At 43.4% G+C, this 22,591-nt stretch overlaps 1 protein-coding gene across 1 annotated transcript in view; it reads right to left on the minus strand.

Moving 5' to 3' along the window:
• LOC147417765 (centrosomal protein of 135 kDa-like protein) overlaps positions 1 to 22,591 on the minus strand; it is a 71,957-nt gene that overhangs the window by 40,483 nt on the left and 8,883 nt on the right. Inside the window, exons 2-9 of the mRNA XM_086506720.1 lie at positions 4,591 to 4,824; positions 3,915 to 4,004; positions 3,374 to 3,426; positions 2,480 to 2,576; positions 2,330 to 2,403; positions 2,155 to 2,227; positions 1,947 to 2,060; positions 1,761 to 1,837 (exon numbers count right to left, since the gene is read on the minus strand). Coding sequence (XP_086362846.1) covers positions 1,761 to 1,837; positions 1,947 to 2,060; positions 2,155 to 2,227; positions 2,330 to 2,403; positions 2,480 to 2,576; positions 3,374 to 3,426; positions 3,915 to 4,004; positions 4,591 to 4,824 — 812 coding nt within the window. The remainder of the gene's footprint in view (positions 1 to 1,760; positions 1,838 to 1,946; positions 2,061 to 2,154; positions 2,228 to 2,329; positions 2,404 to 2,479; positions 2,577 to 3,373; positions 3,427 to 3,914; positions 4,005 to 4,590; positions 4,825 to 22,591) is intronic.

Below are 22,591 nucleotides of genomic sequence, written 5' to 3' on the forward strand. Positions count from 1 at the left end.
AGAGAGAGAGAGAGAGAGAGAGAGAGAGAGAGTCGACACGGCAGGGCGGAGTTCCGCCTCAAAGCAGAGTCCCAAAAGCACTAATTTCCCAAAAGCATCTGCTTTGAAAAGCTAGCGCTAAAATCAGCCGGAGCCAACGTAATTTGGGGAAATCCGTACAACCTTCCACGTGGCAGCACCATCGCAATCCGTAGAAAATCCATACAATTGTGCTACGTCATCGTCCGTAAGGACTGCCACGTCAGCATTTCGACGCGTTTTACAGAAATCAGCCTCAGACTTCAAGCTTTGGATTTTAAGGGTTTGGCCCCTCGACCGGTCCTTGACCAAATTATCCGGTGGACCTAGCTAACCTTTCTGTTCTTGTGCCTTGTGACCTGTTGGTAGCCCCGCTGGCCTCCCTGGTACACTGGCACCTCAATCTGAATCGTCGAAATTCTCTGATAAACCATCATCTCATTCCCTTGCTTCTTTGGAACCCTCCGATGAACTATCAGCTGATTCCCTTACTTCTTTGGAATTCTTTGATGAGCTATCATCTGGTTCCCTTTGTTCTTTCTGTTACTTGAAAGAATGTCCCATACATCTCTAAATGGAGTCAGACTTCTATTCCATATAATACTATCGAATCTCTTTTGGCAATCCATAGCAAACCACTCAATCTGGTCCTTCATAGTGATCTTCCGAAACGAGGACACTGGCAAATAGATGTCCCAAAACCTCTGGCAATAGTCATCCAAAGTGTCTTTCTTAGTCATTCTCAAATGATGCCAAGCCGTGATGACATCTTCTTCATATTATTTTGTTATCCAGGCAGAAGTGAAAACTCTCTTGAATTTTACCCACTTCTTAGGTGCTTCTCTGCGCAACAATAGAGTAGACCATGTCTGTGCGTTTTCTTTCAAGTAAGATGACACCCTTTGCACCTTGGAGCATTTCGAGAAACAACCTCCCAAGAAGGCGATGTCAAACTGCTCTATGAATTCAAGGGCTCGACGGGTGTCCTGGTAGCGTAAAAACATGTCAAACTTGACTGCTTGACCCATCCTTGAACTCCTTGATCTTCTTGTTCTTTTGCTCACTGTCCAAACTGTCAACAGAGGATGAAATCTCCTCCTCTAAACTGCTAGATGGCTCTCTACGCCTTCTAGACTTTTTCAAAAACCCTCTTTGATTTCAAGCTTTTTATATTTTTGGGTTTAGGCCCCACGGCCGGTGCTCATAAGTTCTTCAAGTTCCAGTGGTTAGGATTTTTAAAATCCCTAACCCTTGTTGTACTCACAGTAAGCCACGTCAAAAATTTGTGGCATCAGTTCTTCTTGTCCTCTCGGCCTCGTCCCTTCCCTTCCAGTTGGGCATACCATGTCACCAACTTATGACAACAAACCAGTTGATGAAAAGCGTAAAGCATTCTCTAAAGAAAAGAAAATAACCGGGCTAATCAGTAGATTACTCCAGTTATTTGGGCCGGAAATCGACTTTCGAGGTGGCTAGTAGATCCAAGAAGAGTGTGAGGAATACGCTTGGAAAGTCTTAGCAACCAAGAAACACTCAAGGCAATAAAGGTAGCAATTAGAAAAAAATGTAAGAGAGCCTGGAGTGTCTAGTATTTTGAAACCAGAGGCTTTTCATTTTCAGTTTTTCAGCACACCTTTTACCAAGACAGTGCTTTTTCATAGGACATTTGGCCTGTTACGTACACTAATGACACAATCAATTTGCTTTCTGTCTCTCTCTCACACAGACACGCATGCACCTACCTGTTCTCATCAATCTGCTTCTCCGCTTCCAATGCAGATTGCCTGAGCGATGTCGAAAGAGAATTCAAAAGTTCAACCTTGGAAATGAAAATAAAGAAATATTTATAAAAAGAATATACTATCCACAAAAATCTGTCCTAATAACCATAGTAGCCCAAGTGTAGACTCATTGAATAATATCAACACCTTCTCACTCCTCGATTCTTTAGTGTCTCCTGTCAGCATGAGACGTTTCTTTCTTTGCAAGAGGTCTCGCAAGTGGATATCCAGCTGAAGGATCTCTCGAGTCCTGATCAAACCCTGGAGAGACAACAGGCGAGCATGAAATCAACATCTTACACCGCTCGTGACAGGCATGCAACAAGGCGTAAGATCAAAAATGCTGATACCGTACATCTTCCTTAGTCAAATCAACTGATCGCTTTTCCATGATTGAATGCATAAGAGGAGCTATTTCTGTTTCTAACCTGCAAAACTAAGAATTGCATAAGCGTAAATAGCAGTAAGGTTACCAAATGAAAAATTTTCATATCATCGAGGAAAGTAAAATAATATGTGAGCTGCCGAACCTTTCCAAGTCAGCATTTAGTTTCAGCCCAATAACAGCATCTCTAGCATATTGTAGTAGGTACTCGCGCTTGCTCTAAAAATAAAACAAAAATTATGTAGTTCAGTGCCCAAAGGGATGGTACTAGCAAAGAAGTGGATTAAATTGGCACCATAAATTCTTCATCATAAGTTGAGAAGGCCTTTGCTAGGTCTTGAATACTGCTCATGATAGCGACATGCAGCTCCTGGCCTCCTGTCAGACATAATCTGTGGTTCATTGACACATTACAGAAATGATTAGACAAATGTAGAAATGCACTAACTCAAACAATATTGGTTCCACGCTCCAAGCCATTAGCCATAAGAGCTGAAGTTAATTTAGATTGGATTTGCAAGTCACTGGAGAAATAAGCACTATTCAAATGAAAATTGAGAGGCTGTCAATGAGGCTTTAGGTCTTCTCAGTGTCTCCTACATTTTGTTCAGGAAAGCATGCAAAAAATTTACTAAAACCAAAACAGAGTTAACTACACATATTGTTACCAAGAAGCAAAAAATCTTAAAAACCATCCCTCTATCTTGTCTGTTCTAGTAGTGTGCTTTCTGCAAAGTCATTATTTCTGTTATCAGACAAAATTTTGTCTTCTTTCCACCTTTTGCAAACGCAGTATTTCTCTGCTCTTTCTCTTTAAGTCGATTGTTTTCAGGTACAACATTGTGAAGTGGTTGCACTTTGTCTTTTTCTGGCCCTTCTCTTAATCTGTAAATCCAGATCCTGCTGATCGGGCTGTGCATGTAGATGTGTGTGCATAAAATAATAGTTTATTTACTATCTATTATCATGCCCCCCCCCCCCCCCCCCCCCCACAAAACACACACAAGAAAACCTAATCAATGTCTCATTGGCCATTTTGGCCTTTTTGAAACGTTTACTTTGATCTGTCAATACAGAAAACAGAAAGCAGGACAGTAGACTAGTCACTATCACAACTGGTGTCTAAAGTCAAAGTTTAACCGCTCAATTAGTCAAACCCAAGAGAAACAAACAAGAAACGAAAACATACCCAAATATTTCCAAAAGCAGATTTACTTCTTCCTCGACTGGAGCTTCCAAAATCTACAGAAAACAATACAAGCAAGGGCAATATTTCTCGCCTCCTCTGTCATCTCTATATGTGGTATGCAACAAGCAAGCATGAGCACATGCACGCACACACAGCCCCCATGATTATAGTGCCTTCCAGTAAAGTTACGCTCCAAGGTGTCAGGCTCCCGATTCTGAAGCATTACAAGTTTCCAATCTTCAGAAAACGAGAGACTTTTTCCCATGTTGTCCCTCTTTAAAAAGATACATATGCCCCACTTCAAGGATTTTGCAACTCCCCACAACACCCAAAACACCTTCAATAAAACATGTTTCATTTTTTTAAAGAAATGTTTCAGACCACAAAAGTACAGAAAAGTATCAGTCCAGCAATCATACACACACTCAAACATGCACACATGCACATCCAAGTACAAAAGCACATGAAATATCTCAAGATCGAACTGTCCTGAAAAGCTCAGGATTGTATACCGTCAAAAGCTCAATTTTGTAAAGTGTACCATAGAGATGACAATGTTCTCGAGCGCATGACTGCGTAAAAACACTTCTCGGAAATTCATAGGTTCGCCATCACCATCATAAAACAGGACCTGCAAACAAAAAGCAAATTGTGTATTTTCTCTTTACATTACATACTATATTCACTCAACCACATTATAGAAGTCTACGGTACTATTTTCTGAGATCTTCAACTTCTAAGCATCCAGACAAACAGAACTTGAAACAGATTCACTGAAAACATGGCAGAAATGGTGCATCACAAGCTTTCACGAACTATGATCCACAGTTTAAACCTGAGGCAGTTCTTTTGGCTGCACTCGGCACAGTAATTGGCTTGTAAACAGAGAAGATTTCAAGTAACTTAGGACCTAGAAAGACCATACTAAGGCAAAACCTTCTAGTGGTAAATTTGCCAGACCACCTTTCACATGACCGACAACGCCTCAGTAGTTTTGATTTTCTTCCACAAAACCCTGGATAAGGCAACCATACAAAAATAGCATCCCAAGCAGCTGAAACTACCAATTGGACTGAGAACAACTCAAAATTTGGAAAATGAGAAATCTCTCGACAAACCATAAAAGCATTTAATCTTTCTGATATCAAACCTAAAAGTTTATGACTTCCATATCATAAATTCAGATACAGATGGGTAGTACCAGGGAAAATGCACACCTTTGATGCTGATCTCGGTGAGGGAAGTTCCTCTTGAGAATTAGAAACTGGTGACTCTGTGCCATCTATAGACCTGATTTCTTCCATCGTTATAGGCTTATGATCTTTCCCCAGTTCCTTAAGAGCACCAAGCCATCGCGCCAGAGCTTGGATTCTTTCATCACCACGCACACTTTTGGCAACTTCATCAAGCCTCTTGATTGCAATTTTTGAGCTATTCAGATTTCGTCCCACCTGTAAGTACCACAATTTCAAGAAAGATGCTAAAATTGTGTGACCAAACATGCCGCAACAATTGAAACCCAACATAGAACATATTTTCACAAAGAAAACACATATACATAAACCCAGATGAATTTTAAAAAGTCCAGATTCATGCTGCCAAATCAATGATAAAGAAATACCGAAGGGCCACCAGTCTTTGAGGCCAACACGTTTGGGCTCGAAACTCCACTAGGTCGTGTCTTCTCTCTCAGGTTTTGAAGTGTTGAAGTATTGTAGAGTGTGAAATTTGCAGTTATCCTTGTGTTCCGTCCGGTCACTCGCCGGAGGTGATTACAGTGGTATCAAAGCATAGCTTGCTTCCTTGCCCTCTGAAAATCGAAGCACCATCCTAACAACATGGATGGAGATTCTATAGAAACTTCTTTTCTTTTCCTTTTTCAGGAGAGAAACCGATCCTACACAAACCTACGAATGGAAGTAGTGGAATGAAGAAGAAACGAGAAGAGAACGAGGAGAAGAAGAGACAAGAGTTCGTTTTTGCCCTAAAAAGCACAAAAAAACATGCATTTAACGCTTTTTTGTGTTGCGGAGACCTTTAAAAATCTCTTCGACGGTTGAGAATTTGGATATGCACAAAAGGCAAAGTTGATCCTCTCGACAAGCTCTACCCATTGATTTGAACAAATAATGATTCCAACAACTTTGAAAAATTAGGGTTTTCAGTAAATAATTAGAGTTCCTGCAAAAAAATTCAACATGTGTGAAAATAATGTTTTTGGAAGATCTTGTTATTTGTGTACAAATAACAGGTAATAGGAGCGAGGAACACGCATCTGCAAGCATTTGGAAGCATGGAGCTAGCTGCTAGACATCCACTCTTTTGCAACAAGATGAACCTTTTCCTTGAAATTTGGCATGTTTTGCACATAAAATCGAGGATAACATGGTGAGGAATTTGCATACGAAAGCAATTGGGAGCGAAGGCAACTCAGAAATGAATCCGATAAGCTTTCGATTCACGATAAGAATCATGAATTTTGTTTTGAAATTTGAATGAATGATGATGATGCATGAGGAATGTTGAACAATGAAATGAGATTCTAGTGCATTAAGATTCCCATATGAATGAGATGACTGGATATTGTGGTTACTGGTAAGGACATCAAAAGTTCGGAGGGACAAGACTTTTATCTGGATGAGATGACTAGACTGAATGATTGAAACATTCTTCAGTGTGAACTAAGTGTGTGATTTGTGAATTGAACATGTGTGATTTGTGAATTGAACATGTGTGATTTGTGAATTGCATGTTCAATGACTGTACGTTGTTGTGGACTCTAGTACATGGGTATTTAGAGTCGGTGTCTATTGAAGAAAGTTTCTGTCCTACAGCTGTTTTACAACTGTAATCAAGGACGATTACTCTCCTTTAACAGAGGGGTACGTGACAAGTCAATGACACGGCCCAGAGTGGTACCGAGAATGCGTTTCACGCTGCTACTGACATGTAGCACTTCTGAACGGATATTTTCGAGAATTGCACTAGCATAACACATGGCACTGTTGTGCGGATATTTCCGCGAATTGCGATGACATAACACGTGGCAGCTATACACATTTCCACGAATCGCGCTGGTTCTTTATGGACAATTTTAGCGCTAGCTTTTTAAAGAAGACCCTTTTAGGATTAAAATGCTTTTAAATCAAGTGCTTTTGGGGGGCTCTACTTTTAGCATCCCTTGTACTCTTTATAAGTGCCCACTGCCCACAAGCCACTCTTTGGCATCTAGATGTAGGGTCTCAATGTCACAAACCGGTGACGTGGCAATAGAACCCCGGACACATTGCAGGTTACACGTGGCAGCAGACCTGGACAGTGACACGTGGCAGGCCTGCACGGACGCTCCACAAAACCCGGTGACTGCCTGTACGAAATCGTGTTTTTTTGCGGAGATGCTGATGTGGCACTGCAGTACGAAAAATCTGCTTTTACGCTGGCTGATTTTACGCTAGCAGATTTAGCAAGGCTTTTGGGAACTATTGCTTTATTTTAAAAAGCTTTTAAGCTTTTGATTTTGGGGCTCTGCTTTTGAGCATCCCTTGTAACTAATAAATAAGTGGTTAGGCCCTCGCTTCTCAGAGCATTTTGGACGCAGAGTCTGAGAGTGAGCACCTACCCACTCTCTTGTACTTTGAACACAGATTAATACAAAAAGAAATACCGAAAAGGGCACCAATCTTTGGGGCCAATATCTCTAGCCACAGAACTACACCGGGCCGTGTTGACTCAAGTGTGAATTGTGAACCGTTTTGAAGTGAATCTTTGCTGTGTCGCGGTAGAATCTTGACTTGGAGTGTCCAAGTTTGTTACAGTGGTATCACAGCACGGCCAATTTCTCTTCTACCGGGAAATCCGATCCTTTTCTCACGACACTTATGGATTCCAACAGAGAACAATCGACTTCTTCTGCATCTGGGGATACGGGAAGAGATCGTGAAGAAGATTCGCATGAAGAGTACGGCCCACCTCGGCCTACTCAAGCAGAGATTGAAGAGATGGTACGTCGACAAGTGGTTGACGACGCGACAAAGATGATGATTAACATTGTGAAGGATCCGAAATTTGCAAAATTTTTGGCTCAGCAATCCTTCGAAGAAGTGCACACCCAGTGGCATAAGGCCACAGAGCCACCTCTCAAACCCGCACTCGAGAAACCTCCTGCTCCAAGGATGTTTACAGAGCAAGAATTGGAAGAGGTGGTTGATGCACGGATCAGTCAGCCTTTGGACGCAAACAACACAGCCAAAAAGCACGACAAAAAGCAGAAGAAAGGAACCGACTTCCCAAGTTATTTGGGTCGTCAATCTACCTTTGCATCGGCAAGAAAGCAGAAGAAGCATATGCGATTTGTCTTCTTCTTCTTCTAACAGTTCTTCTAGCTCTTCTGACTCGAGCAAAGAAGACAGGAAAGGGAAAAAGCGAAGCAAAAAGCAAAGCTTCAGAATGGGCAAGAAAAAGGCAAAGAAGCCTAAGTTTCGCCCAGATTCTGACAATGCTACAGAGGACTCATCCTCAGATAGTTCGGACTCCGACAATCACAGATATTACGCAAAGAAGAAGCATTTCTATAAAGCTAACCAGTATGACTTCCTCGAAGATAAAAGCAAAAAAGTTAGAGAATTTAAAGAAGGTGGACAGCCAATTAAGTTTGACACTTTTTCTGGATTTCGAGATGCTTTGAGGACTTTGGCCTTCTTACAGCAGTTTGACAGCTTTCTCTGGAGGGCATTATACAGAGCACTCCAAGATTGAGAGGGCTACCTCTTTCTTCAAGGGAAATGCTCGAACATGGTGGTCCACCCTTCTACTAAACAAGGAAGCTCCGGTTAAATGGTTGAAATTCAAAAGGCTTTTTATTTCTTCTTGGCTGACTCGGGAGTACGAACGAGGTATACGAATTGCTTGGAATCATCTTCGGACCAAGAGATTCTATGGACGCGTATTGCGAGAGATTTTGAAGCTCTTTTCTATCAGCTTCTTCATTTAAGAAGATCTCGTTTAAAGAACAGATTAAGCGGTTTTGCTGCGGACTTCCTACAGAGATCCAAGATCACTGCTTAGAACAAAAGTCAAATTCTATTCAAGAATTGATGGATCATGCGAAACGGGGTTTTGCCATACATTCAGGCAATCTGACTTACCCCACAGATGAGATCTTGACTCAAAGAACCGAACAGACTTCTAATAATGAAAGTAGAAAGAAAAAGAGTCCCCCAAGAAAAGAAAGATAAGGATTCACGACCCCGGCTCACTCTTCGGGAGAGGGCCAACTACATCAAACACGGGAAGTATTTTGGATGCGGGGAACATGAGCACGTCTCTGCAAAGTGCCCTAAAAAGGCACAGCAAGAACAGAATGAAGACAGGCCAGAGAGTTCAAAGGGAACTGAGGAACGTGGACGAAAAGGCAAGATGAAAGCAGGACTGGTTCCAGATTGCATGGGTACTCACCCAAGCACGATTGATGAAAGTACAGAACTTTGTCGAGCTTAGGGCAAAGTGAAAGATCAAGAAGCCCTGATTTTCTTTGATGGAGGAGCCAAGGCCAACTTCATTTCACCTTCATTTCACCTGAATTGGCGGCGCGGCTCGAGATTACACCCGATCGGATGGGACCACAAGCAGAGGCAGTTCTAGCGGCACCCGGCAAGGACATGGCCATTACACCTCTCATTGGCAAACTTCGGTTGCATTGTCGAGGGTATTTGGGGCACGAGGACTTCTACATAATGCCCTTGGAAGGTTGTGATGTCCTCCTGGGAGTCCCTTGGTACCAGAAGAAAGCAACATTGGGTACTGAAAAGGGCCCCAACATTGTACTTGATGTGAAACTGAAGGGCGAGTCTGTCCTTATTGTATCGGCTTCGGCCGTTTCGAAATTAATAAAATCCAGTCTGTTTGTTTACTCGATCTTTTTGAAAGAGTTGAATGATGAACATAGGACAAATATGTCTGAACTTGATAAAGAACGCCAAGATTTTCTCCACACTCATGCCAATTGCTTTTCTGAGGGCCTGCCAGGCGAGTTGCCATCAGCTCGTCACGAGGATCATACCATTGATCTGATACCTCGAAGCACACCACCGAACCGGCCACGTTACCGTGTGAGCCGAGCCCAGAATGAAGAGATTATGAACCAAGTGAAAGACCTCTTGGAAAAGGGTCTTATCCAGCCGAGTACTTCACCTTACTGCTCTCCGGTGTTGTTGGTTTTGAAGAAAGATGGATCTTCAAGAATGTGCATTGGTTATAGAGCTCTCAATAAGAACAGATTCCCGATTCCGAGGATCAATGATATTCTTGACCGACTACATAGATCAATTTGAAGAGCGGATATCATCAGATCCGAATCGCGCCAGGAGATGTCTACAAGACATCTTTACGGACAACCTTCGGTTTCTTTGAATTTTTGGTGATGCCTTTTGGCCTCACCAATGCTCCAGCGACCTTTAACCGAATGATGGACAGGATTTTCAGAGAGTACAAATCTTTTGTTGGCACTTTCTTTGATGACATTATTGTTTTCTCCAAGGATGAGGCAGAACATAGAGAACATCTGCTATAGGTCTTTCATGCATTGAGAGATCACAAGTTGGTGATCAACGCAAAGAAAAGTGAATTTTTCTTATCAGAGATACACTTTTTGGGACACATCGTCTCAGCAGCAGGAGTGCAAATGGACCCGGCCAAGATTGAGACTATACATGATTGGCCCGATTTATACAATGTTCATGAAGCTAGAAGCTTCTTGGGCTTATTTTCAGAGAGTACAAATCTTTTGTTGGCACTTTCTTTGATGACATTATTGTCTTCTCCAAGGATGAAACAGAACATAGAGAACATCTGCTTTAGGTCTTTCAGGCATTGAGAGATCACAAGTTGGTGATCAATGCAAAGAAAAGTGAATTTTTCTTATCACAGATACACTTTTTGGGACACATCGTCTCAGCAAGCAAGAGTGCAGATGGACCCGGCCAAGATTGAGACTATACGTGATTGGCCCGATTTATAGAATGTCCATGAAGTTAAAAGCTTCTTGGGCTTATGTTCTTAATACCGGCAGTTCATTAGAAAGTTTGCAGAGGTTGCTTCCCCTTTGCATATCTTGACACAGAAAGGAGTCCCTTTCTCGTGGGGACCCACAGAGGTTACTGCCTTTCAGACATAGAAAGAGAAATTGACCACAGGACCCGTTTTGACTTTGCCGGATTTAATAAAGTCATTCGAAGTATATTGTGATGCTTGTGGTCGTAGTCTCGATGCGGTCTTAATGCAAGAAGGCCATGTCATTGCCTATGAGAGCCAATTGTTTTCAACGCCGGAATTGATAGCACAGATATGTTGGGTTAAAGGCCTAAATAACCCCTTTTTGTACATTTTTATAATATAAATCTAGACACATTTTTTAAAGGTCACTTATAATAAAAGTGGGAAAACCCAAACCCTTATTGAGTTTTCCCCAAAAACGTGAGCCCTCTCTGTTCTGCTAGCGCTTCCTCTCCTGCTGGCCTTCGCCTCCCCTCTCTGCACACACACTGCACTTCCTCGCGTGCTCTTTCACTTGCACACACCGCTGCGCGCGCATCAACTAGTATCAGAGCCCGATTAGGGTTTGCCCCCAAACCTGCAAAAGCTGAATTTCAGCCAAGAAGGTCAACTTTCACGAGAGAATTTGCAATTTCATCGCCAAAGGACTCGTCCCCGGACACTAGAGAGCTCCCGGCAACCAAAATTGACCTAAAACAGGCTGAAATTACGTCAAAAACAGGAAATTACAGGTTATGACAGCAAAATACAGGTTTTGCAAATGATGTATTAAGGTGTGGGAATACTTTTGCTAAGTCCCCGCTACCCGAAAACACTAAAATTGCCGAAAAACGAGCCCTAAAACAGGTGTTTTAAGCAAAATTCAGATATGCGCAGGTTTTTGCAAGTGTTTTTATGATGCGATTACATTGGGGAAAGTGCAAATTGATGCAATCTACGCACATTTGACAAATTTTGTCGATGTATGACCATTTGTGGCTCAATTTCATGCAATTTTGATGCTACAAATTGGGGCTTTTGCGTTTACATGCTTTTAAAGGCTGTGTATTAGCCTTATGTATATCTTCTGAGGCTCAAAACAATTAAATTTGTTCTTTTCGAGCACAAATTCGCTCGCTGAAATTTCCTGCGCATAAATTTCAGAAATTGAACTTTGTGCCCAAATCGACCTATTTTGCCCCAAATTGCTCATGTGACCATTTGGAGCTGTAGTGCACATCTCTGTGATGCTATACTCCTATTTTTGTGCATTTTGCCCAAAAATTCAGCGTATTATCCCTCTTATTTCGTGCAACTATGGCCTCATCTTCTTCGGATGTGAAGAACCTCTTCGAGATTAGGAGGTTCGATGGAACAAGTTTTGATCTTTGGAAAGACAGGATTCAGGGAATCTTATTTCTTAAGGATTGCGAAGGGACACTTGAACAGGCGAAGCCACAGAATATGACAAATGAAGCATGGGTTAGCATGAACAGGAAGGCCGTTACATACATTAAAATGGCCATGACAGATGAGACCGTCATTGATGTGAAAGGTCTCACGACTGCTTTTGATGTGTGGGAGAAGTTAAAGGGAATGTATGAAAATACAACGCCTGTCAACCAGGTGCACTTGATGCGAAAACTTGTTGGATGCAACTAGATGAGTCCAAGAGCGCAGCAGAGCACTTGTCATTGTTAACAGGTACTTTGTCACAGTTATTTACAGGATTCAGGCTTGCCCCCTTTTGATGATAAACCAAAAGCTATCTTCTTGCTTATGACCTTACCTAGTCATGGGAAACTTTGGTGGTTTCGTTGTCCAATAACCCCAATTTGACCTTTGATGGTGTTAGGGGTTCTATCTTGAATGAAGAAATCAGGAGGGAAGCAAGTGGAAAGGGAGCCAGCTCTGCCAACATAGTTAGAGGCAGGACGAAAAGAAGAATGCTTATGCACAAAGGATTCAAAGTAAGAGTAAAGAAAGGGGAAATGCAAGCAAAGGCAAGGGTGATGTGACTTGCTATCAATGTGGCAGGAAAGGTCACAAGAAACCCGATTGCAGGTACTATAAAGCTGAGTTAGAAAGGAAAAAGAATGGCGGAGACAAAAAGAAAGAGAAGAAGGAAGTCAAGGCAGATGCACAGGATAGCTCAAAGGACAAAGAGAAGGCCAATGCGGCTTCTAGTGTCGTGATTAAAGAGCTCTCAGATGTAGAGGACATCTTGTGTGCCACTTTGTCAGATGATGATGCTTATGACTTTGATGCCTCTCTAAATGTTCATTCACAGGACATGCAGATCACCAAGAGTGATCTTATTGATGCTTTGTTGACTATCAATGATACATTGTCCCAAACTTGGATTGTTGATTCCGGTGCTTCATTTCATGTGACTCCTATCAAGGAGTGTTTCTCTACTTTTGATGTAGGCAAGCGTGGCCATATATACCTTGGAAACAATCATGCATGTTCCATTGAGGGTATTGGCACTGTGCATCTCTCCATAGATGGCACAAATGAGCTTGTCCTGCATGATGTTAGATATGTGCCGGGAATCAAGAAGAGTCTGCTTTCTGTTGGTCAGATGATATGCATGGTTACAGCATCTTGTTTGAGAGAGGATCATGGAAAATGACCAAAGGCTCAAAGCTGATTGTAAAGGGCACAAAGAAAGGGACACTTTACTGCATGCATGGAAATGCCGTGTTGGGCAAGTTTATTGCATTGGCTGAAATTAACTCTCACATGGAGTTGTGGCACAAGAGGCTTGGCTATATGAGCCAAAAGGGCCTTTCTAAGCTTTGTACTTTGAACAAGCTTGATGCTAAAGGCACAAAGCTTGATTTTTGTAATGAATGTCAATATGGCAAGCAAGTAAAGCGTTCTTATTACTCTGGTGTCTCTCGTAAGTCTTGTGTGCTTGATCTTGTACATTCTGATGTATGTAGCATGCCTACTAAGTCTAGGGGTGGTGCATGTTATTTTGTCTCCTTTGTTGATGATCATTCTAGGAAAATTTGGGTTTATTTGCTTAATTCTAAGGATGAAGCCTTTGCTGCGTTTAAGAGATTTCATGCATTTGTGACCACCCAAACAGGTAGAAAGCTAAAATGCTGGCGTACAGACAATGGGGGGGAGTACACAAGTGCTGAATTTAACAAGTTTTGTGAAAATTTGGGCATTAAGAGGGAGCTTACTGTACCATACAGCCCCTCTTCTAATGGTGTGGCTGAAAGATTCAATAGGACACTTTGTGAGAGGGTGAGATGCATGTTGTCCACAGCTAATCTCTCTCATGGATTTTGGGGAGAAGCTTTGAAAACTGCAGTGCATATATGCAATCGATCCCCTCACATGTCTTTGAAAGGTGACATCCCTGAAGAGGTTTGGTCTGGCAAGCCTACTTCATATGATCACTTACGCATTTTTGGTTGCGAAGCTTTTGTGCATGTTAGACCTGAGTTGAGGAGTAAACTAGACGCGAAGTCCATTAAAGGCCTCTTCATGGAATATGGTGAAGAAGGTAAAATGGGTTACAGGATTTGGTTACCTCAGCTCAAAAGGGTTGTACGCAGCCGGGATGTTGTTTTTAATGAGGCAAGGCTGCTTCAAAACAATTGTGCCTCAAAGCATGACCATAAAAGGGTGAAATTGTGACAAATTGCTGACGTGTCGACCTACTAAAGAACGGAGCTACCGGGCGAGGGGCCTAAACCCTAAGAAGAACAAGCAGTAGAAGAAGTATCACAGAGTGAGGACGTGGTTGCCCGAGTGCAGAAAACCCTAACCCTAATTTCTGCCAAAAACCCTAATTCTGAAAACCCTAATTACAGAAACCCTAAAATTGCAGAAACCCTAACCCTAACCCTAAGGACAGATTTCTGCGTTTTGCGATGGCTGATGACGTGGCAGGCTGTACGGATTTCAATGTTTTACGCTGGCAGCTTTTGGCATCGCTTTTTGGACGAGAAGCTTTTGAGTTTGAAAGCTTTTCATGTAAACTGCTTTTTGGACCAGAAGCTTTTGAGTTTGAAAGCTTTTCATGTAAACTGCTTTTTAGGCCAAGGGCCTTTAAATATGAGGCTAGGCTCATTCTCTAGCATGCTTCAGTACGAAGGTGCAGAGTCTGGAGTACCGGCTTGTACTGTGTTGATGCAATATAAAGAAATACCGAAAGGGGCGCCAAGGTTTGGGGCCAATACTCTCTGGGGTGGAATTCCGCCACTCCGTGTCGCGTGTCGTCTCTCTCTCTCTCTCCATTTCAGTTCAGTTGTTATTTGAAGTGCTTAAAGTTGTTCAGTCTGTTCTTTTCTATTGGCACGTGGTGCCCGCCTTGTGACAGTGGTATCAAAGCATCAACCGTGTGCTTTTCTGAAAGCATACCGGTCCTACAAAAGAGCAGACAGAGCTATTGGAATTGAATTATATTTGAGATATCAGCCACTTCCACCCTTACTTCATCACGCATCGGGTGCGCTCTCGTCTTCACCACAGTGTCTTACAGAGCATAAGCCAATTAAGATCACTTGCAAGAGAAGGATCCAGATTTGTTTCAAGTCACTGTTTTTTTCAGAAGCAGTGCCATGCAGATGTTGACGTCTACAACTACCAAGCAGCATACTCCAAGTACTTGGCAAGCTTTCAAGAAATTTTTTTGCCCGAAGTTATATGGTTTCTGACATCTTCCTTCGGAGTGCAACGGCAGAGTGGGGTATCCTGAAATGCTTGCCATGGAAACCCTAGCAGATTATAACTTGGAATTTCTCGATATCTCCCAGTAGATGTCTCTTCACAAGCAGGAGATCCAGTGTGATTGCTATCTTGGGACTACCATCTCCGCCAAAGAAACATTGTCTGTCCAAGAGCTGATGGACCATGCCGTGCTCAGCTACGACCTCATGGAGGGAACCTAACCCTAATTTTTGGTGCAGGTTTCAAGATGGAAAGTCAGTCGACTTTTCGAGCTCGACTGATTTCGAGATTGCCTTTTAAGTTTGAGTTCTGTTTGATCTTGTTTGGTGATCTTGTTTGGAATTTGTTTGAAATGGATGGTATCTGTTTTGGTGCCGATTTGAATTGTTTGACTCTGGTTTGATACTGGTTTCAATGATTGGTGATTTTACTCCCGGGTGGAGAAGTGAGAAATACTGTTTTGGTATTGTTTGAACCTCGGAACGACGCAGGCCGATGCCTGGGGAGCGTTTCGTTGTATGTTTGAAAACCTCCGAACAACGCAGGCCGATGCCTGGGGAGCGTTTGGTTGTATGCTTGTAAAATAATTGTTGGTGTGACTCCCGGCCCGGACCTGGATGGTTATGCGGGAGGAGTATTAAGAAGTCTGAGCAGTGGTTACTCTCAGCACCTCCAAACGACGCAGGCTGCGGTCTGGGGGGCGTTTGGTTGTAAAAGGCCTCTATATCTCCCGGCCCGGACCTTTTTAGGTTATGCGGGAGGAGTGATGAGGGAGTCGTTGAATATCTCCCAGCCCGGACCTTGTTAGGTTATGCGGGAGAAGTGTTCATCGGCGGCTTTATGTTTCTATGTCTTGTAACATGCATATGTGAGCATTTGTGTTGCATTGTGATGTGCCAACCACTGAATATTCCTAATTGGATGAGATTGCCTGGGTATGTAATTTTAGTGCATCAAGACACCCGAGGAAGATCAGTACGATCTGGGTGTGATGGCTAATTTTACTACGCCGGAATATCAAGATTTCCGATCTGGACGAAAGGAGAAGCTAACTCCTTGATCAAAACAGTCGATAGGAGCAGCTAACTCCTTGATCAAAAGAGCAGAAAGGAGAAGCTAACTCCTTAATAAAAAGAGCAAATTGATTGTCCCTCGGAATGACCCTAGGAAATTTTTGAACTAACTTGAGTTGTTTTGCAGATATGCTGTAATCGCGGACGATTACTCTCTTTCAAGAAGGGGAGATGTGACAAATTGCTGACGTGTCGACCTACTAAAGAACGGAGCTACCGGCCGAGAGGCCTAAACCCTAAGAAGAACAAGCAGTAGAAGAAGTGTCACAGAGTGAGGACGTGGTTGCCCGAGTGCAGAAAACCCTAACCCTAATTTCTGCCAGAAACCCTAATTCTGAAAACCCAAATTGCAGAAACCCTAAAATTGCAGAAACCCTAACCCTAACCCTAAGGACAGATTTCTGCGTTTTGCGATGGCTGATGTTGTGGCAGGCTGTACGGATTTCAATGTTTTACGCTGGCAGCTTTTGGCATCGCTTTTTGGACGAGAAGCTTTTGAGTTTGAAAGCTTTTCATGTAAACTGCTTTTTGGACCAGAAGCTTTTGAGTTTGAAAGCTTTTCATGTAAACTGCTTTTTAGGCCAAGGGCCTTTAAATATGAGGCTAGGGCTCATTCTCTGGCATGCTTCAGTACGAAGGTGCAGAGTCTGGAGTACCGGCTTGTACTGTGTTGATGCAATATAAAGAAATACCGAAAGGGGAGCCAAGGTTTGGGGCCAATACTCTCTGGGGTGGAATTCCGCCACTCCGTGTCGCGTGTCGTCTCTCTCTCTCTCTCCATTTCAATTAAGTTGTTATTTGAAGTGCTTAAAGTTGTTCAGTCTGTTCTTTTCTATTGGCACGTAGTGCCCGCCTTGTGACAAAAATTTCAGCATGACCACCCACTTGTTAGGCCTATTTTTGACCCTCAGGATGCACCACAAATGGCTGAAAATGTAGATGATCCAGTGGTGTTTGAGCCAGATGATGTTGGACAGCAAATTGAGGCTCCTGAAGGGCATTTGCAGCCAAGAAACAATGCTGAAAATGGTGCTGAAAATGATGTACAACAGCCCATTGTTGATGATTTTGTAGTGCCACCTGATGTAAACCCATTGCTGGATAATGTTGATCATTGGGTGAGGCGGTCTACTCCTCAAAGACGGCCTGTGAGTCGATATGACCCCTCTTTGCATTACATTTTGTTGACAGATGAGGAAGAGCCTCTTACGTATAAAGAGGTAAAGACATATGAGCACAGCGACAAGTGGGAGCTTGCTATGCAGGAAGAGATTAAAGCTTTGCATGCTAATCATACTTGGGATTTGGTTGAATTGCCCAAAGGAAGGAAAGCTATTCCTAACAAATGGGTGTGTAAAATCAAAACTCTTGATGCAAAACCCAAGTATAAGGCAAGGCTCGTGGCAAAGGGATATGTTCAATCCGAGGGCATTTGCAGCCAAGAAACAATGCTGAAAATGGTGCTGAAAATGATGTACAACAGCCCATTGTTGATGATTTTGTAGTGCCACCTGATGTAAACCCATTGCTGGATAATGTTGATCATTGGGTGAGGCGGTCTACTCCTCAAAGACGGCCTGTGAGTCGATATGACCCCTCTTTGCATTACATTTTGTTGACAGATGAGGGAGAGCCTCTTACGTATAAAGAGGTAAAGACATATGAGCACAGCGACAAGTGGGAGCTTGCTATGCAGGAAGAGATTAAAGCTTTGCATGCTAATCATACTTGGGATTTGGTTGAATTGCCCAAAGGAAGGAAAGCTATTCCTAACAAATGGGTGTGTAAAATCAAAACTCTTGATGCAAAACCCAAGTATAAGGCAAGGCTCGTGGCAAAGGCATATGTTCAATCCGAGGGCATAGACTTTCAGGAAGTGTTCTCTCCTGTTGTGAAGATGACCACGTTGCGTGTATTGTTTGCCATAGTGGCTGCTCTTGATTTGGAAATGGACCAAATGGATGTACATACCGCTTTCTTGCATGGTGACGTGGAAGAAGAGCTTTACATGAAGCAACCCGAGGGTTTTGTCATCCCTAGCAAGGAACATTTGGTATGTATGCGGAATAGAAACTTGTATGGGCTGAAACAATCATGTAGACAGTGGTACAAGAAGTTTGATCGCTTCATGCTTAAACATGGTTACAAAAGAAGCCATGCAGACCATTGTTTGTATACCAAACGTGATGAGGATGGCAGCCCGATCATTCTATGTAGACGATATGTTGATAGCTACAAAGAAAAGAAGCACTGTAGATACTCTTAAAGGGCAGCTGAAATCTGCGTTTTCAATGAAAGACCTTGGGGCAGCTGAACATATACTTGGAGTGCGTGTTACACGGCAAAGAGACAAGCGCCTATTGTATTTGTCGCAAGAAAAGTACATTGAAAAGGTGCTGGACAGATTTAACATGGCTGAAGCAAAGCCTCTTGGTGTGCCATTACAGCCATATGTTAAAATCTCCAAGGATGATTGTCCCAAGTCAAAGGAAGAAGCCAATGACATGCAAGGTGTGCCTTATGCTTCAGCTTGGGGTTCACTTATGTATGCTATGGTTGCTACTAGGCCTGACATAGCCCATGCAGTGGGAGTTGTGAGCCGGTTTATGGCTATTCCAGGCAAGTTGCATTGGGATGCAGTGAAGTCCATTATGAGGTACTTGAAAGGGACTAAAAACAAATGCCTCTGCTATGGTAAAGGACCAATGGAGTTGAAGGGATTTTGTGACTCTGACATGGCTGGTGATGTAGATACACGGAAATCCACAAGTGGCTATGTATTACTCTTGCGGGAGGTGCTGTTTCATGGTGTTCTAGATTGCAAAAGATTGTTGCATTGTCTACTACAGAGGCTGAATATATTTCAGCCACTGAGGCTTCCAAAGATGCTATTTGGTTAGCACGCCTATGCAGCAAGTTTGGCTTGCCTGCCAAGGCACCTATGCTTGGTTGTGATAGCCAGAGTGCTATATGTCTGGCAAAAAACGCCATGTTTCATGCACGCACAAAGCATATTGATGTGCGGTATCACTTCATACGAGAAGTGCTTGAGGATGGCCTTATTACATTGGTTAAGGTCCATACATCACAAAATCCAGCCGATGCTCTCACTAAGTGCTTACCCAAAGCACAACATCATCTATGCATAGAGATGGTGGGAGTCACGTAGCTTAAAGGAGCCATTTATTCCTTTAAGTGGGAGGTTGTTGGGTTAAAGGCCTAAATAACCCCTTTTTGTACATTTTTATACTTTGTCCAGGTTCAATATGAACCTGGACACATTTTTTAAAGGTCACTTATAATAAAAGTGGGAAAACCCAAAACCTTATTGAGTTTTTCCCAAAAACGTGAGCCCTCTCTCTTCTGCTAGCGCTTCCTCTCCTGCTGGCCTTCGCCTCACCTCTCTGCACACTGCACTTCCTCGTGTGCTCTATCACTTGCACACACCGCCACGCGCTCATCAAGATATATGAGAGATAGCTTTTGGTGGTTACCCATGCTCTTACACAGTGGCGACATTACCTACTCGGAGCCGATTTTACGGTCTTCACAGATCATCACAGTTTACGCTACTTCTTGTCACAGAAGTAGCTATCGGAAAAGCAGATGCGGTGGGCGAACATCTTGTCATAGTTTCACTTCCAGATTGTGCACGTGCAGGGACAGAAGAACTTGGTGGTAGATGCTTTGTCCCAAAAGCCATTGGTCTTGGCTATTTCCGTGATACATCATAGAAGCTTCGAGGACATGGTCGATTAGTACGCCACAAATCCAGATTTTACAGATGTATTCAATCAAATACAGAATGGGGAGCTAGTAGAGGGATATTCCATTCGGGATGGCTACTTGATGAAGAAAACGATGTTGTGCGTTACACAGCTGTTGAGGGAAAAGGTTCTAACCGAATGCCCTTGTCCACCATTTACGAGTCACCACTGCATTGATACCATCTTGAAAGGTGTGGAGTGATACTTCTTTTGGCCGAGACTCAAGAAGGACGTGGACGATTTTCAGTTGCTTGGTATGCCAGAAGATCAAGTTTGGCAGGCATAATGTCACGTGACACATCCCAACCCTATGTGTCCGTGGACAAGCTACACCACAGCAGGGTTCAGTCAGTTCAGTCAAGTCTAGATTAGCAGTGATCTGGCACTTTTGTGAGTCTATTCGTAGACCGTGCATGCCTAGTCACATAGCATAGATGCATATCCTCCGGTTGCACACAGCATGATCATCAGTATTCCCTTCAGAATCCATCAGATTCAGTCAGGGAATTTTAGCCTATTTTCCTATTTTTTGGTTATTTTCACTTATTATTTTTTAGTGACTTTCCAACAAAAGTAGGTAGGGCAATTTTGGTAAGTTAATATATAAGCAAACCCAAGTTAGCACTTTCTGGCAGAAGAGGCAGCAGGAGCTTCCCGCTCAACAGGCAACTTCTCAGCAGTACCCCCCCTCTCTCAGTAACCCTAGCATTTTCAACCCTAGGCCATCCTCTCCCATCCCTTGGCGCTTCCTTCCACAGCAAGCCATCGCCAACAACCATCAACACCCTAGCGACTGCAGGTTCCCATTGTCGCCAGCAGATTCAAGCCTTGCCAGCGATTTCCCCACTTCAGCCCATTGGCGTTTTTGGACTTCCAACAAGCTAGCGTTTTTGGCAAAGGACAGATTCAGCCAGCGTTTTTGATTCTCAGCCTTTACCGCATCAGACCACAGCGTTTTCAGCGCTATGGACACCAATAGATCAGCCCCAAGATGGTTGCAGATGTTCCCCCATTTTCAGCCATAAGAACGCAGCCAAAACAGTCAATTTCAGCCACCGAAACAGTCCCAAAATTCAGCAGTTAGAAGATCTCAGATTTCAACCACCAAGTCGTCGTCATCATCACCGTCATCGTCATCGGCATAGTCCCATTGCATCAGTCCATTGCATATGCATTGTACACCTTTGTGCAATCAAAGTAGACCACTCTCGCCGACGAGAGTGGGGCCTTCGGAGGAGGGTTTTACAACCTCTCAGTGTCGTATCTCTTCTCTCTCCTTCTCTCAGTCTCATTCGCTTGCACGCACAATATCCACTCACTTTGTTCGTGATCATAGCACTCTCCATAAGACGGAAGGCTCTCTCCTTCCCTAAGAACTAAAAAACCCTTGAGCAATAAAGATCACTAATCTTGAAAAATACAACATTCATTCCGCTGCACCTTACATTGGTATCAGAGCTTTGGAAGTGTTCTGCATTACTCAAGGAAAGAACCACAAGAACCACAAGAATTTTTTTTGCTTGTTGCGATCGTACGAACCCAAGTTCGCTTGGGCGTGTCGATTCCTAATCGTGTTTTGTTGAAGAGTGACAAGAATCCCAAGAAAGAAGGGCTTGTCCATCCTCCCCTTGTGTCTCTTTTCACTCATTGAGAGCGGACTGTGCACTTAGCGGCCGGCCAATCGACGTGAGGTGGGAAAAAGCAACCTTGGTGTGAGCGCAAGGCCGCCAAGGGGTGCGCCCGCAGAAAAGGGTAGAGCTCGGGTGAAGAGAAGATCCTTCTCCAACGCGATTTGCAAGCGAAAGGAAACCTCAAGAACCTCAAGAACCTCAAGAACCCAAGACCCTCAAGAATCAAGAACCTCACGAACCTCAAGACCCTCAAGAACCCAAGTTCCTAGCAAGCTTAAGATCCCAAGATCATAGTGCATGGTCGTCACCCGAAGCGGAATGGATACTTCGTATACAGGTGATGAGCATGAGAGAGGCAACGAAGACTCGTCCCCACCCGGAGATGATTTCTTCAACCCTCCCCCTTCGCCATCTACGCCACCAAGTGCACCAAACCCTATGGAGGAAACGGTCAAGCAGATGATGGCCATGATGGATAGACAAGAAGCAAATCGCCTTGCTCAAGACCGTGAGCACCTTGCTCAGGAACGTGAGCGCCTTGCTCTTGCCGCAAAACAAGAAGAAAATCGACTTGCTTTCGAACGCGAGCGCGATGAACGAGAAGCTCAAAGGGAGATTCGCAATCAAGAGTTTATTTCCCACATGCTAGCCTCGAAGACCGAACCACCCAAAGATCGTGGGAGTTCCTATAGTGGTGCAAGCCACAATGCAGATTCCAACAACCCAGTCACCGAAAAGTTGACTTTCAGTAAGTATGATGGTAAGATGGATGCTACGGTGATTCATTCTTGGTTGCATCAATTTAATGCTTATTTTGCGACAACTAAGAAAACAGGATATAGCAAAGTTTTGACGGCAGCTATGTACCTTGCCGGTGATGCCATCAATTGGTACCATGCATGGCAAGAGGCACAGCTAGCCGCGCACCTAGAGGCAGCCGACGATTTCACACCCCTCTCTTTTAGTTGGGCTGATTTCCAAGACAAGCTCAAGGCGCGGTTTATGCCACCTCAGTACCTCGCACGA

The sequence above is a fragment of the Adiantum capillus-veneris genome, chromosome 30 (genome assembly GCF_014529385.1).
Source record: "Adiantum capillus-veneris isolate H3 chromosome 30, ASM1452938v2, whole genome shotgun sequence".
Taxonomy (NCBI): Eukaryota; Viridiplantae; Streptophyta; class Polypodiopsida; order Polypodiales; family Pteridaceae; genus Adiantum; species Adiantum capillus-veneris.